At 36.4% G+C, this 16,006-nt stretch overlaps 2 protein-coding genes across 3 annotated transcripts; one reads left to right on the plus strand and one right to left on the minus strand.

The window, feature by feature from the left end:
- Nucleotides 1-3,325: 3,325 nt before the first annotated feature.
- LOC111808312 (pectinesterase) lies at nt 3,326-5,710 on the plus strand. Its single transcript, XM_023694223.2, has 2 exons — nt 3,326-4,378; nt 4,658-5,710. The coding sequence occupies exons 1-2, from the start codon at nt 3,457-3,459 to the stop codon at nt 5,347-5,349; spliced, it is 1,614 nt and encodes a 537-aa protein (XP_023549991.2). The 5' UTR covers nt 3,326-3,456; the 3' UTR covers nt 5,350-5,710.
- Nucleotides 5,711-5,891: 181 nt separating this feature from the next.
- Nucleotides 5,892-16,006, minus strand: PGM3 (Phosphoglucomutase/phosphomannomutase family protein). 2 transcript variants are annotated; one of them, XM_087129491.1, is made up of 18 exons: nt 15,745-16,006; nt 14,864-14,945; nt 14,316-14,371; nt 10,971-11,084; nt 10,807-10,869; nt 10,066-10,185; nt 9,883-9,983; nt 9,299-9,358; nt 9,090-9,189; nt 8,835-8,992; nt 8,650-8,745; nt 7,935-7,998; nt 7,754-7,835; nt 7,472-7,647; nt 7,306-7,382; nt 6,622-6,754; nt 6,279-6,395; nt 5,892-6,186 (listed from the first exon to the last, which is right to left on the minus strand). In XM_087129491.1, exons 1-18 carry the CDS (start codon nt 15,823-15,825, stop codon nt 6,115-6,117), a joined length of 1,752 nt encoding a protein of 583 aa, XP_086985617.1. In that variant the 5' UTR covers nt 15,826-16,006; the 3' UTR covers nt 5,892-6,114. The 2 variants fall into 2 exon arrangements, with proteins under 2 accessions (XP_086985617.1, XP_086985618.1); XM_087129492.1 differs by lacking the exon at nt 15,745-16,006 and adding an exon at nt 13,611-14,156 and having other exon boundaries at nt 14,864-14,947.

A 16,006-nucleotide genomic window follows, 5' to 3' on the forward strand; every position in this document is an offset into this window, starting at 1 on the left:
GTCCTCGGGTAATTGGGCTTTGGCGTTGCGAGTTCGATTGGTTGATCGTTCTAGGCGTCGGATTCGTTAGTTTAGTCTCACGGGAGACGTTTTGGTTTCTCTCTCTCTTTTCACATTTCTCTCTGGTTTTTTCTCTCTTAATGATCCCCTTGCAGGTTTCTATGGCTGAAGGGGCAAGTGGGAGCGATGTGAGGAGTGAGGGAGCATGGTCTCACTTGAGAATGCCAGAATTTCGATGGTCGACAGAATTCTTGCGTTTTCCGGCGACTCCGGCGACTGCACTGATTTTTTTTTTACTTGTGGTTATTACAAAAAAAAATAATAATAATAATAATAATAATAATAATAATAAAAATCTTATGAAAAGCCAGTGTTATTCGAGTTTATTATCAATAGGGTACGAGTTTAGGGTAATTTTCAAAAAAAGATTACTAAAAACCCAAAATACACCTATGGCCTTAGGGCGACCCCCTCTATGCCTGCATAGCTCTCAAATGCTCCCTACCTCAATCGAAAGTTAGTGAACACCTTAAAAAAATATGAGAAATGGGGTAAGTATAAAACTATTGAGTAAGCAACCTACTTGTAGGCGCTCGCTGTATTGATCCTGTCGAGCTTGAATGATTCTACATGCAACCTAAACTACATAGAATTGCAAAGAAACCTAGCCATTAGCTAAAGAAAAACACAAATGCGTTCTTTTACTATGTTTATGGTCAATTTTGATTGTGTGATTTGACTAGACTATGTGGGCATGGTGGTGACCGCAGCTCATAATCATGAACTTGCTTCGACTACTAATATGACGCACTCACTTAGGACTCATGCCACATTAGAGGGTACTACTACGAGAGCTATAATTGTGCTTAGTGGAGAGCCTGCCTTAGACTAATAAAAACTTGAAATGACATAGTTAGGTACCATTAGGGTAGCTTTTGGCTAGCACTCATTAGTAGGTATGTATGGTGTTATAGGGAGACTGAGAGGTCATCTACAAAGAGTAACGGTTTCTCTATACCTGTTGAACTCACCTTAGAGCCCGAGATAGATGAGGACACCCGACTTACAAGCAAGAAGCATGATGACGGAATGAACCATAGAGAGTAGGAAAATGGAAGGTTAAATGCACTTAAACCCCAAAGAAACCTCGATGTGTGACATACACCCTTGGAATAGGAGTAAGTTAGGTATATAAACTTAAAAACCGTGATAGGGCTAGACTAAACTAATCCATAGAATTAACTAAGTCTTTGTAATTCTTTGACCTTGATAAAATACATTGCTTTAAGAAATACTAAATAGGAGAAGTTTCAACAAAAACTTAGTAGGTTAGTATTTTTACGTTCATTCTTACGGTAAATTGATGTGTGTTTTATTTTATTTTTTAAATGTTTGTTTTAGAACTCTCATTTTTGTAAATAGTTGGTATAACTCCCATGGAAATATTTTATATGTTTTAACTTTTGTTATCAATGTTTTAAATACATTTATTGTGTTATTTGTTTTACAAAATAAAAAATATATATATAACCCATTTTACCCTAGTATCCACGTGGTAATCCATGTTTTGAAACTTTTAAAAGCAAGTCGTTACAAATTTAATGATTTAACTTTCAAAATTAAGGAAAAATTTTGAAAAATTTACTTCTACGGTTTTGGGTTCTAACACTATTCTTCAACTTTGAATTCGTCTCACTCATTTACTAAGTTTTTATCTCTCGATATCTTCCTAAAAATTCTTTTAAATCTTTCTCTAAATCTATAGGAACAAGTTTCATCCGTTCTTTAAAACCCTCAAAATCCTTTGAGATATCACCACTAAAAATGTACGAATTTTATATGAAAGCAACTAGTAGTTTTAATGGGTATGGGCTCCAGGCTCTTACGAAAAATATCACATACGAAAGTGAAATAAAAATTTTCTAATAATTTTAGAAAGAAAAATACATTTGGAAAGTTAATAAAAAAAAGAATTGAAAGTATTGTATTTTTAGTAGTTAGATATTAGATGTGATACATAACAGTTTAGGAGTTTCAATGTGTTCTAAAGCTTTTGTCCGAACACTCTTTTTATAAGTGATTTTTGGAAAGCAAATGGTCATTCTTTGAAAAGTGCTCTCAAATACACCAAATATTTGGCATCGATGCTTCTTCCACTCGCTTTTTAACTTACTCATATGTTTTTTAGGCATATATTTTACAACTAAGAACCCTTTAATAATACCTTTTGTCATTTCAAATTACTATTAAAATGTAACTCATTTCTTATCCGTTAATCGATGTGCATAGATTTGGTGGATTATGAAACTCATCTAATGGATGTAAATGAAAGAACATGACACTTTATTATGCCTAATTAATTAAAGGGATGAAGCTTTACCAATTCACCCGTATCATGAGATCAAAAACAATATCCACAACAAAAGTCAAAAGTCTAGTTGAAGGCTGATGTTTTTGGCCACGTGGCATAATTAGAAGTGGATAACTCCTTTCATAGTCAAAGCTCGAGCTTCATGTGTTTTACAATACAATAGCCAATGGGTGTGTTCCAACATCCATTATTAATTTGCCTCCCCACCCATTCAATCCTCTCTAAAAGAATCAATCCATCTAAAATTAGGGGTTGGATTCAAATAAATATATATATATATATACTTTTATTTAATTTTGTAATTATTTTTATTATTATTTATTGTCAAACGACTCTAATAGACGTAATTTTTAATATATATTTAAATTGAATGGTAAATTTTAATTAAATATTTAAAAATAAATAAAGAGATTAAACAAAATTTTAATATAATAACTGGACTAATCTAACTTAAAAATAAAAATTTATAGTTGGATTGAGATGATATTTAAAAAAGCAAACAACTTGTTTGACCAAAAAAGTGATTATTTTCTATATTACATATGCAAAAATGAAAATAAATATAAATTTATAAAATTTCAAAAGACAAAAGACCTAAATATCTCTATAGTTAGACGGTAAAGTTTTATATTTATGGCTTAGATCACACCTATATACAAGATAATATAACGTTTCATCAGGTAACTATTTTGACCTAAATAATTATAATGGAACAAAAGACGTGATTGTTTTTCAAACATATGTTTTGAGATCATGATGTTTTATATCTATGGACTAGATAACACTCGTATTTGGAATTAATCATTGAAACATATATCGGGTATTAGATCGTGTTATTTAATACTTATGGTCTAAGCTACATATATGCATAAAATATGGTAAAATAGGAATTAAAAAATTATTATAAATATGATAGATAAGGTTGAAAATAATACTACATTTCAAAATTTGAAATTAGGTTTGAGAAAGCCTCCCTCACTTTGTTTGCCTATATATATATATAACCTTCTCTTCCCTAATTTATTGCAAATATCAACACACTTGTGCATAAAAGAAACTCCATTTCTTAATAAACACTCATTACCATGAACATGCTGCATTGTTTTCTTCTCTTTTCATTCCTAGGGATCACCCATGCCCAAAGCTTCCACGATTTCATGTCTTGCTCCCAAACCCCATATCCAGACCTCTGCTTCCATTTCATCAACCCGAACCACAACGTACCCACCACCGACGTCCATCAATCTTATAACATCACTCGCTTTCGAAACTCGGCCATTCGAGCTACTTTGAACCAAGCCATGGTGGCCCATCACCACCTTCTCTCTGCCATGGATTTAGCTTCCTTTGACGATGACGACAGAGTGAAATCAGCTTTAGTCGACTGTCTGGAACTCTATGAGGATTCAATCACCGAGCTCAATCGCTCGGTGATGAACTCTATGAGGGCCAATTCAATTGACCACTTGACATTGCTAAGTGCTTCATTAGCGAATCATCAAACATGTCGAGATGGGTTTCGAGATTTTGGATTTTCTTCTCATTATTTGAATAATATCATTTTTCCACATCAAATTTTGAGTAATTTCTCGAAATTGATCACCAATTCTCTTGCCATCACCAAGGCCGCTGCCGTGACAGCTACTACTTCTTCCACCCCTCGTAGCCAGCGGCTACTAGCCGGGTCATTTCCCAAGTGGGTTTCTAGTGATGATAGGATGATCCTCCGGGACACGACCGAGAAGCGCGCGGATATGGTGGTGGCCCAAGATGGGAGCGGCAATTTCAGAACGATATCGGAGGCGGTGGCCGCGGCGGCCGAGGTTAGGAAGGGAAGTGAAAGAAGGTTTGTTATATATGTAAAAGGTGGGATTTACAGAGAGAATGTTGTGATTAAGAAAACGTTGAAGAATGTTATGATGATTGGAGATGGGATGGGTGAGACGATCGTTACAGCCATGAAAAACGTCAAAGATGGATCAACCACTTTCCGATCAGCCACTTTTGGTTCGTAAATCCTCATGTTTTGATCCTATTTTTATGTTAATTTTGCTTCCATGCATGCATGCAAATGGATCGACTAGTTATAGTTTCCTATCAATTTCTTTACTATCAATTTGTTTTCTAAGAGTTTTAGAACCTTTAATTTGATCAAATATAATCAATTAATATGGCTTAGCCAAAAATAATAATAATCAAAATAAAAAATTGCAACTCATGGACCAAATTGATTGAATTACCGACCAAGTCATAACTCATCGGAAAAAATGTTGGCGGCAATTTCAGCGGTGGTCGGCGAAGGGTTCATCGCCAAAGACATGACGTTCGAGAACAGGGCAGGAGCAGAGAAACACCAAGCTGTTGCTCTCCGAACTAACGCCGATCGCTCAATTTTCTATCGATGCAGCTTCAAAGGCTACCAAGACACTCTATACGCCCACTCCAACCGCCATTTCTTCCGTGAATGCCACATCTACGGAACCATCGACTTCATTTTCGGCGACGGCGCCTCTGTATTTCAAAATTGCAACATCTTCGTCAGAAAGCCGATGGAAAACCAGAAGAACACGGTGACGGCGCAGGGGAGGTCCGACCCGAATGAAAACACGGGGTTTGTGATACATAATTCCGTTGTCAGAGCGGCACCGGACCTGAAGGCGGTGGAGGGTGTGTACAAAACCTATTTGGGTAGGCCGTGGAAGGCGTATTCGAGGACGGTGGTAATGAGGAGCTTTTTGGATGGGCTAATTGAACCGGCGGGGTGGCTTCCTTGGGCCGGAGATTTCGGTCTGAAGACGGTTTATTATGGGGAGTTTAAGAACAGCGGTGGCGGGGCAAGTACAATGAGGAGGGTGCAGTGGCCGGGTTACCATGTCATGAAGACTGCGGCGGAGGCCGAGAGATTTACAGTGGAAAGTTTCCTGGAAGGAGGAGGTTGGATTCCGGCCACCGGAGTGCCGTTTGCAAATGGGGTATGATTATGAAATAGAAGTTGACAGACAAAATATTTGGCTATACATCGGTCAACGGTGTTGCTGCTGTACATTTTGAAAGTGGTGTACCATAAAAGTTAATGGTGGTATGGTGGTAAGAAATAAGGTCTATTTGGAAGAGAAAAATGGGATGGGGGAAAGAAGTTGGGCAGTGCAAAAAGATGTAAGAAAAATGTTGTGCAATTTGTGTTGGGATTTGTTTGGGGACAAAAAAGTTGGGTATATAGCTTATTATAGTTGGAAAACTTTTATATTTCGTTTTTCCCTTCTTTTCATTCTATTATGAAAGACTAAATTAATGTAATAAATAGTTATCAATCAGGATTAGATCCTCATTTTGGTTTCCTATTTTTCCTTCTTAGTTCTTAAAGAAGCACAAGCAGTTGATAGATATCCCAAATAAAAGTGAGATATTTGGTTCAGCAAGCACAAGAAATAAAACGTTAATCCAATCAAACCCTGAACTGATGAACAGACCACGGACATAGGGTTAGCTTATACCAAAAGTGGGTAAAAAACCACATTAATTCATTCAAATATATATTATATATTCTATTACTTTGTCGAGCTTCATAAGAATGAAGCATCAAAGATTTATTAAGACAATCAAAATCCAAAATTTATGTAGGCTAAAGTTTTCCCGCCAAACAAACACTCTGGAAGCACTTACAGTGATGTTTTAAGAGATCTTGCGCCACCGCAAGCTAGCAACAATTATTTCTTCAAAATCATGGGTTATATCTAATTCACTTAAGTAATGACGGTAGGAGCAGATCGGCCGGTAAATTCTTGCATTTTTGAGAGCTTAAGAGCAACTTCCACCTGAAACGACAAAATAATCGAGTCAATACAATTCGGATACCCTGTAAAAGGATTTTTTCAAGTCTCTTCATCAAATTGGACAGAGATCTAACCAGAGGAGCGAGAGCTTCCTGAGAATCTCTCCCAGTTTTTGATGGATCTTTCTCATATTGCTCAATGTAGAGCCGAATAGTTGCGCCTTCAGAGCCAGTTCCAGACAGGCGGAAGACCTGGAACCATGTAAAGAAGATTGATAATATATAAATTGTCATTTGTACTAAAACGTGCTCTCATACAATTTTAGGGATTATCTGTTGGATCCTCGAGAGTTTTGGAAAGGCGGGGGGAAAAGCATCCTGATTTACACACGTACACACACACACACACACACACATACACACACATATATATTACTGAGCAGGGATCTGAAAAAGCAGTTCAGAACAATTAACTTACCAGTCGTGAACCGTCTTCAAACAAATATCGAATACCCTGATGTTTTGAGATGGAACCATCAACAGGATCTTTATACTCAAATTCATCACCATGGACAACCTTTGAAACATCTGAACGAACTCCCTTGATAATTCTGCATTGAATGCCAATATTTATCCATCAAAGAGTGTTAAATTACACCAAACGATAGTGGAAGAAAAATAAGAGTTCAGAACTCTTTGCTAACGACACGCAAGATAAGTTACATAAACAAGACTTTCAAATATAAACAAATAACAAACTGATACTATTAGCAAAAAAACTTATCCAACGAAAAGACTCAGAAAATGCTGCATTTTTAACCGAACTCAGCTATAATGGTAGAACACTCTTGTCTATGTGGAACTTACGCCTCTAGCGTTACACTTCATCCTAAACAAAGTTCAGTGCAAATATACTCGACAAGAGTCAGAATGTTCACTACCTAGGGGCTCACCACAAGGTTCAGTGAACGTTGTATTTTATGAATAAAATGAAATCGCTAAGGAACTGTATTTTGTAGGACCTTACTCTAAAAAATAGTGTCTGGGTAACAGTTAAATGAGTGCCAACTGCACATAAGCTAGATAACTAGTTCACTTTCAAGACAGAAAAATTGAATTAACACACAAAAAAAAAAAAAAAAAAAAAAAAAAAAAGACATACCCATTAACTTCGGAAAGTGAAGATTGCAGCTTCACCAGATTCGCCATCAGTTCCTTTGCTGCTCCAGCGTCAACGTTCTAAAACCATTCATAAGATATGTCAAGTCCAATTATAACATCTGCACCATAAAAAAAAAAAAAAAAAAAAAAAAAACCAAAAGCAATACCTCATAATCGTATCTAGTATAATAATGACGACCATAGGTGGCCCAGTGTTGGCGAACTATGTCTTCGACTGTCACAAGCTTTCCACTATCAAGGTTTGCCTTGTTTTTATAAGCAAGAATAGATAACCAAGCCAAAACTGCCCAGATTCCATCTTTCTCACGAATATGGTCAGATCCTGTACAAGAAATTAGTAAAAAGAAAACAAAAGTCAGTTTAATACAGAATCTATCAACTCTGGAACGACCAGAAATTCAAATAAATTAGAAAAATCAGAGGCTGACCAGTTCCAAAACTCTCTTCCCCACAGACGGAGCACATTCCTGCATCCATTAAATTACCAAAAAATTTCCAGCCCGTGGGCACCTGGAGTACAGATATAAGTGATAACAAAATTACTCGTTAGGACGCAAGATGCAAACAACCTATAAAGTTTAGGATAAAAGATAAAAGTCTTGAAATGACCTCAAAAAACTTCAAGTTCAAGTTTTTGGCAACCACATCTAGTGCAGCAGAGGTCGGCATGCTCCTAGAAATATTAGGGACAAAACATCAAATAACTTAAATGACTTTTCTAAAAGATTCTTAAATGTTCAAATGATGCTAAAGAATAAAGGAAGTTCCCTAATGAACATGCGTAAAATTAGATAGTCCATTAGATGTACGACATCTATAAAATTTGTTGCATTCTTCCACAGTATATTTAAAACAGATTATTGATTCACATAGCATTTATTCCATTACCATATGATTTAAACCTACCCAACGAATATATATATGCAGTGACCAAAAAAACACTACAAAGCCTATTTATCAAAAAATATTTTTATATAAGATTAGATCCAAATGGTTTAGTTTTTTATTCACTAGTTCATTTAACAACAAACTTTAGGCTTGAATTACTTTGAACTTTAACCAACTTGAGATTATGAATGCTAATTAAAAAAAATAGCAAACTAAAGGAATAGATGGGTGGAAGTAGTGTTTATAAGCTTGTCAAGAAACTAAAAACCAAATTGTTACCAAACAAAGTTTTAAAGTTTGCTGCGCAGGAAAAATTCAACAGAAATACAACATAAAGAAGGTGCCTCCAGAACGAAAGGGTAGGGAAAGGAAAGCAGAGTTGTAGATCAGGAGACTTAGCAGAGTGTAACAAAAGTCAAGTAACAGAAAGTAGCACCTGGCGACACCCTTCAAACCACCAGAGAAGTACGGAATAGCTTCAACAGCATTAGCAGCAATAATGGCAACAGAGTCTGAAGGAGTGACAAAAAACCTGTAAAAGTACAATAAATAACATAAAGAATTATTGAAGAGGAAATGTTATTACATATCAGTACAATTGATTAGGCAATACTATGATACCTTTTACCAAGGACCATATTGCGATCTGCATCACCATCAGCAGCAGCACCAAATTCTGGAGGTTCTTGTCCAGAGCTTGATTTTCCCAATCCCATACGAGCAACCAATTCCTTGGCATAAGTAAGATTGGGATCAGGATGACCTCCTCCAAAGTCCTCCTGTTATATCGGTCAAGAATAATATAGAAAATTAAAAAACTGGATTTAAGTATTTTCATATAAGGAAAGCCAAAATATATTCTGAAGAGAAGACGACCTTAGGTACACAGTTCAGTAATGAGCTTTCTTTTGCACCGAGCTCTTCCACAAAAATACGTTTTGCATAAGCTCCAGCAACACCGTGTAGAGCATCATAACTTCAAAAGGAACATGTTTATCTTAGTATTTATGACCAGAACATTAGAGATTACACATAAAGAGGCAAGTGTTCCTCTGAAAAGGGTTCCTCCATGAGGATATACGTACCAGAATGAGAATTTGGGAGAGGATAGAAGCTTGCGGATAGATTCAAAATCAAATATTGACCTGTTAAATTGAGAGAAAAAACATTCAGAGAACTGAAACAAAATGAACACAAAAGATTATCACAGAGATAATGACCCTCGAGGATAAAAGCTTGTAAATGCAATTACCAAACATCCAAACAAGAAATAGCACAGAAATATCAATACCATGAGACAATTAACTTACATTCCAGACAGGAAGAGGTTGTTGACATCATCACTCCATATACGAAGTTTTCAAGGGGACAAATATATCGAAGACAAACTAATTGTGAAAAAAACAAAGAAGACCATATTTTGCAGAAGAAAAAAGAAGCACGCCCCATCACAGGTTAACAAGCAAAACAATGATAATAATTGACTAATTAGCGCTGGTTCAATATTAATTTTAGACTGACGGTATCTGACAATGAGTAATTACAAAACAACCATCCAGAAATAAAGGAAGGTAGGAAACCACAAAGGAAAGAAATGAAAGGGGAAATAGCAATAAAAATGGTATGACATGTTGCCATAAAGACAACAATATTGGTCAACAAAGCTTACTTCATTAACTTCACATAGTCACTGGCAGAATCAAAAACTTCAACGTCAAATTGTCCTTCAGGTCCGCCAAAGCTAGAAACACCTATTGCGGAAATATCCACCTAAGACAGACAACATAACTTAATAAACAAGAATTGAGTTGCGAGTAATTATAAATTGTAATATGAGAGAGTGGAAAAGTACGTTAGGTAGATCTTCAGAAATTAAGTACTCCTTTATTGATTTTGTGTTTTCATAGATCTTATCAGTAATTCCTTCTGGAGCAGGGCCACCATTTTCCATGTTGTATTTAATCCCAAAATCCTGCAAATATTTTTTTCCCAAAAATAAATAAAGCTCATCAAATAATAAGGTAACTTAGATGAAAGCAACAATTCTATGTCATCTAGATGCTCCAATGGGTCTTTTAGCGCACCCTAACTATTCACGCATTTTTTAGAATGACCACATCCATTGAAGAAGGAAGCACAGATAACGTAGGAATGTAATTCTTTAGTTCTAAAATCCTTCTGGGCAGTTGATTATTACAATTCCTATCTAATAAACAAGAAAGAAGGCCATTCATTTACAGGCAGGCATTAGTCTCGTTTTTTCCTTCCTTTTTCCCCTTCATGAAACAATGGACGATATTGCAACATATCAATTGACTTAATTTAGGAACGTCATTCAGAACAGAGAGGAAAATGTAGCAAATAGAGGACAACTACCTCCTTCTGGGCAGTTGATTATTACAATTCCTATCTAATAAACAAGAAAGAAGGCCATTCATTTACAGGCAGGCATTAGTCTCGTTTTTTCCTTCCTTTTTCCCCTTCATGAAACAAATGTACTAAGAAATGGCCGATATTGCAACATATCAATTGACTTAATTTAGGAACGTCATTCAGAACAGAGAGGAAAATGTAGCAAATAGAGGACAACTACCTCATTGGGGCCTCCTGGATTGTGACTTGCAGTCAAAATAAATGCTCCTGATGATCGGGATCCCTGGTATGAAAAGTTATTTTGATGTATCCTTATTACAGAATTGAAATATTATCATCATGAAGCTGGAATTTTAGCTTATGTATAAAAGTAATTTCACTTACATCAACCCCAACTCTTTCACGTATGACAGCAGACACAGCAGGAGTTGAAAGCAAACCATTTTGACCAACCCAAATACGCCGTACCCCATTTGCTGCAGCCATCTTGGTTATAATCTGTCAATAAAATATGGAAATATAAAATACGGGATACACATCAATTAAGTAGGACATATGACATGTTGAGAAAACTAAAAATAGTTCAGACCAGGATTCCTAAAATAAGATTTCCATTAGCCAGATGTAAACAAATATTGGTTTCACACCGGAAGCTGAGAGTTTATTAGCAACTATCATGCCATTAGGTGTGAAGAAAGTAAATGAGGAAGAACAAATTGTTCGCACCCCTATCATTACTAAGTTAGTAAAAATGGGATTTTCTTAAAAAGAATAAGAATGTCATTCGCATTTTCATGCTGAAGCCAAAACCTTTACTTCTTTTTTTGGGCATAATGATATCAATCATCATTCCAAAGGGAGAACAGTACAACTTGGTTACTCAGAAGAGAGAAAACATGTGTATTACATGTGTACATTCAGACAAACCAAAAGGAATAGCTAGTTCGTATCTTCCTCAAAAAACAAAACCAAAAAAAATGGGAGACATAGAATAAAGAATGTATAATTAAAAGGGCAAAAGGTTGTGAACTAAATAACTCAGATAAATTCAGAACATTATAAATCGATAATGCCAATGACAAAAGAAAGATTACAGTAAACTATCATATCTAACAGGATTTTTTTTTAAAGAGAAACCATGCCTCATTGAGAAGAAACAAACGAAAACAAAACAAAAGGATCATGGGCATACAGAAAGACAGCCTAAACCAAAGGAGCCAAGCAACTAACTACACAAAAAATGGCTCCAATCTCTAATAATAAGTTCTAATGGCTAGTTAGAAAATCCTTGGAGAACGACACCCAAACAAAGGCATTAGACCTCGCTTACGACCAAACCTCCTCCCAAGTGATCTCTACATCCCAAAATGTTATGTTATTCCTTTCAAGCCACAAACCCCAAAAGGTCGCGAAGAAACCAGCCTACCACAAAATCCAACCCTTATCGCGAAAGGACTGATGCAAGAGCCAAGAGAATCTATTCCATCATATTACTGCAGTCCATACTCCTCAAAAGCTAACACCAAACAGCTGAAAATATCTATCTTAGATAAAGTAAGCAAACCTTGGAGAACGGACTGCACAAAAAATGGCTCCAATCTCTAATAATAAGTTCTAATGGCTAGTTAGAAAATCCTTGGAGAACGACACCCAACAAAGGCATTAGACCTCGCTTACGACCAAACCTCCTCCCAAGTGATCTCTACATCCCAAAATGTTATGTTATTCCTTTCAAGCCACAAACCCCAACAGGTCGCGAAGAAACCAGCCTACCACAAAATCCAACCCTTATCGCGAAAGGACTGATGCAAGAGCCAAGAGAATCTCCTCCATCATATTACTGCAGTCCGTACTCCTCAAAAGCTAACACCAAACAGCTGAAAATATCTATCTTAGATAAAGTAAGCAAACCTACAATCACAACGGAAATGATCTAGGTCGTTAGACGCACCATTGAGAGCCTAACAATAAGGCAGAATGTCTCAAAGCTCGATCAATAGAGTTCACTCTGCAAAGCAAGGCCTTCCAGCCAAAGAATTTAGTCTTTTTTGGAATTTTAACTTTCCACAATGAAGAGAAAATGGGACAATCTGAGGCAGAGGAATCTCTCAAAATGCGAAGAGAAAAAAAAAAGCTATGGGAGAACTCCTTGGGAAAGGTAAGGAGTCCAAAAACGGCACTCCCTATGGAAAAGGAAAACACAAACCCACCAAGCAAAAAAGGCTCCACATCTATTATTCCCTATCAGACAAGAAACACGAAATCCCAAGGAAAGGGAGGAAGAACATGAAGGACGAATGATGGATACAATCAAATTTAGTTTTTTAAAGGACAAATGATAGAAGTGAGGTAATCTAGAAAAAAGAGGGGTATCGCCCAACAAGGTGTCTTCCCATCCATTCCCCACAAGACATTTAACAAACTAGAAAAGAAGGAATCCCATAAAAGATCACTTTGCACCGTCTCCGAAAAGTGTTGTTCGAAGACTTGAACTAATGAAGGACCATTTAAAAGGGTTCCATACTTCCTTACAATAACTAATGCCACAAGTAATCGATCTCCAAGGAGAAATGCCACAACCACTCGCCAAAATAGGTTCGCTCAGACGCCTAAAGTTGCCGGACTCTGAAACCTCTTAGATCTTAGGGTCTAGAAACCACATAATAACTCACCAAATGAGACCCTCACCCCTCTCCTTATCTAACATGATGTAATTAACTTGACAATTTGTGTTGAATAAAGTTGCAATCAACATAGAGATACTTTTAATCGATAAATTGGATGGAATTGTAAGTATTGTCATAAGATGGGTATGAATCACCCATGTTTTCTAGTCATGGTCAAATTCACCACTTCTCTATAATCTTCTTTCTTTCCTGGCTCTCGCACCAACTTGAGATTAATACTTTATTTCCTGTATTTGTCAACTAATACCTTCAATAATTTTTTTTTTTTTTTTTTTTTTTTCATTCTAGTTCCATGATAATTGTAGTAAAGACGATTTTTTTGTCTAGCGAATCTTACATTAGAGAGTCAACACCATGGACCACATTTGAAGGCCTCTCTTGTTAGGGCCACATCTTTTACAATGAGGCATCGGAGGATCTAGATCACATTCTTCGGAGATGCAAGTTCGCTAGGTTGGGACTCCTTTTTAGAAACACAGTGTGAATATGGTTTGCAATAGAGATTGTCATCTTATGTTGGAGGATGTCTTACTCCACCTGCGCTTTCATGATAAGGGTCGTATTCTTTGGCAAGCCTTTTTTTTCCCTTTGCTATTCTGTAGAACATTTGGCTAGACAGAAATGAGAGAAAACTTTCGAGGGATTAGAAAAATAAGGTGTGGGCTCTAGCCAAATTTATTGCCATCTTTGGGTATCTGTATCTAAAGATTTTTGTATCTATCTTTGGCCCTTTTCTTTAATCACAGCAGGTCGTTAGTTGTGGTGGGCTCTTCTTTGTTGGGCATTGATTTGAAAGCCAAAATGGAGCTTCAAAATCCTTGATGGGCATTGTTTTTGCACTCCATTTGTATTCTTCCCTTTATTCTCAAGGAAAGTTCCATTTCTAAAATAACAATAATAAATCAATCGATCAATAAGACAAACACAGTAAATATAATATTAAGAGTTAGTTCATTTGTCTTTGATTTGACTTGAATTTCCCATCGAATCAATTCCTGAACACGACCCTGTAATCACTATGGAAATAAACTTATAATGGTACCTGAATAGCATCCTTTGAATAATAGCGTCCATCTCCAGAAACAACAAGTGTAGCCCCTTTATTCACAGATAAAAGTTTGCAGTTAGAGAAAAATCCGTAAGAGTAATGTTCCAGCAGAAATCAAAAGTTAGCTACTTAAGAATAGAGGTTAAGTGAAAAAAGTAAAGACCAATAAATAAATCATAACGAGAAATTGAATTCCATGTCTGGACAGAAGAACAAATGTTGAGTTGAGACCCTAGCATAATGAATTAGTCAAGAGGGAGGAGTCAAAAGGCTCCATGCAAAAAGCAAATATGAGTAGCGAGAACATAGAACCCTGCAACGACTGGTAGTATACAATATTGACACCTAATGCCTTTGTCAGGCCAGGCACAAAGCCACCATCAATTCTAAACAGCTGAAGATTAGGAGTTTGTAATGATGAACTGATAGAACCCATAAGAAACAAATTATGAACTGATAGAGATTGATCAAACGCATAATGAAAATTAATCAGCTCTGCGTAACTACTAGGAAGTTCATATGTGAAGTGAAAGATCCACTACCTCGGACTTTTTCAGCAGTCAATGCATTAAATGTTGCCTGAACAAAATTCTCCAAGTAGTTTGGTTGAATGAATACTTTAACCTGGAAAAGGTCCAGCCACAAAATATCGTAGAAACGAATGAAGGGAATTTGCAATGCACTATAATCTAAACAACAGTGAGAAACCAAAATAATTTTCCACAATAATCTAATTTGGGCACCATAACAATCCTAAGACAGATAGTTAAGGCACCAGATCTAGCGCACTGTTCCAATATGATCGAACTCAGAACACGCGACAATGTTTAATAAAAGTACAGAATCAGCAGATAATGGATTCAAAGGAATAGACAAATGAAAACAATTTAAAATAAGACAGGTCAATCCCATTGATTCGAGAAGAGAACAAAACAACACGTGACGTATCCATTGAAAATTTCCAGCGACATGGCTAAGAAAATCAAGAAGATCCAACGCTCATGCATCACTCAGAAAACAATCGATATTCAACTTCAAGGCGCCAGATTAATAAACACATCGACGGATCCAAAGAAGTCTCAAAAGTGAGTAAATTATTCAAAAACAGAACAATAAGTTATCCAAATCTAAAAATTCGGAAAAGAAATAGTCCGACATTGCCAATCAATAAGGAACTCAGAATCCGTTTACAAGTCATCAACACGAGATCTAGCCGAAAGAAAACCACAAAGGAGTACGAAGAAGCCAGATCCACATAGATCAGAACAATGCAATTAAAAAAAAAAAAAAAAAAAAAAAAAAAAAAAAAAAAAAAAAAACGAAAACAAAGTGAAGTGAAACGAATTAGAGGCAGATCCTGACGACGATCGAGGAATGATACAGGAAAATGCAAAGAAAAAGAAGGCAAAATCTAAGAACGAACCTTCTTGCGGAGGCCAGAAGTACCGGGCTTCTGGCCATCGATAGGGGCGGTCTGCTTCCTGGTGACACTGAAACGAACCATGACTGGAAGAGTTGCAGCGGCGGAGAAGAAAGGGAAGGAGATTGAAGAAAGAGAGAGCAGGTGAAAGAGAGAGATGGGGAAAAGGGAAATGTGAGATTGAAGATTAATAAGGAGAGGAGAAGAAGAACGAACCAAGGGGCGACGAGTACGGGGTTGCTTGATTCTGCGGCATTGTATTACA

The sequence above is a fragment of the Cucurbita pepo genome, chromosome 13, assembly GCF_057944985.1.
Source record: "Cucurbita pepo subsp. pepo isolate OVF chromosome 13, ASM5794498v1, whole genome shotgun sequence".
Lineage (NCBI taxonomy): Eukaryota > Viridiplantae > Streptophyta > Magnoliopsida > Cucurbitales > Cucurbitaceae > Cucurbita > Cucurbita pepo.

Bases quoted from the DNA above. Each gene is read 5' to 3' on its own strand.
- LOC111808312 (XM_023694223.2), top strand. From the start codon at position 3,457: ATGAACATGCTGCATTGTTTTCTTCTCTTTTCATTCCTAGGGATCACC. The intron at 4,379-4,657 runs GTTCGTAAATCC...CGGCAATTTCAG, and splicing joins TTTCCGATCAGCCACTTTTG to CGGTGGTCGGCGAAGGGTTC.
- PGM3 (XM_087129491.1), bottom strand. From the start codon at position 15,825: ATGGTTCGTTTCAGTGTCACCAGGAAGCAGACCGCCCCTATCGATGGC. The intron at 7,648-7,753 runs GTCAGCCTCTGA...TTTCTTGTACAG, and splicing joins GGAAGAGAGTTTTGGAACTG to GATCTGACCATATTCGTGAG. The intron at 6,396-6,621 runs GTAAGTTAATTG...ACATGGTTCCAG, and splicing joins TTGAAGACGGTTCACGACTG to GTCTTCCGCCTGTCTGGAAC.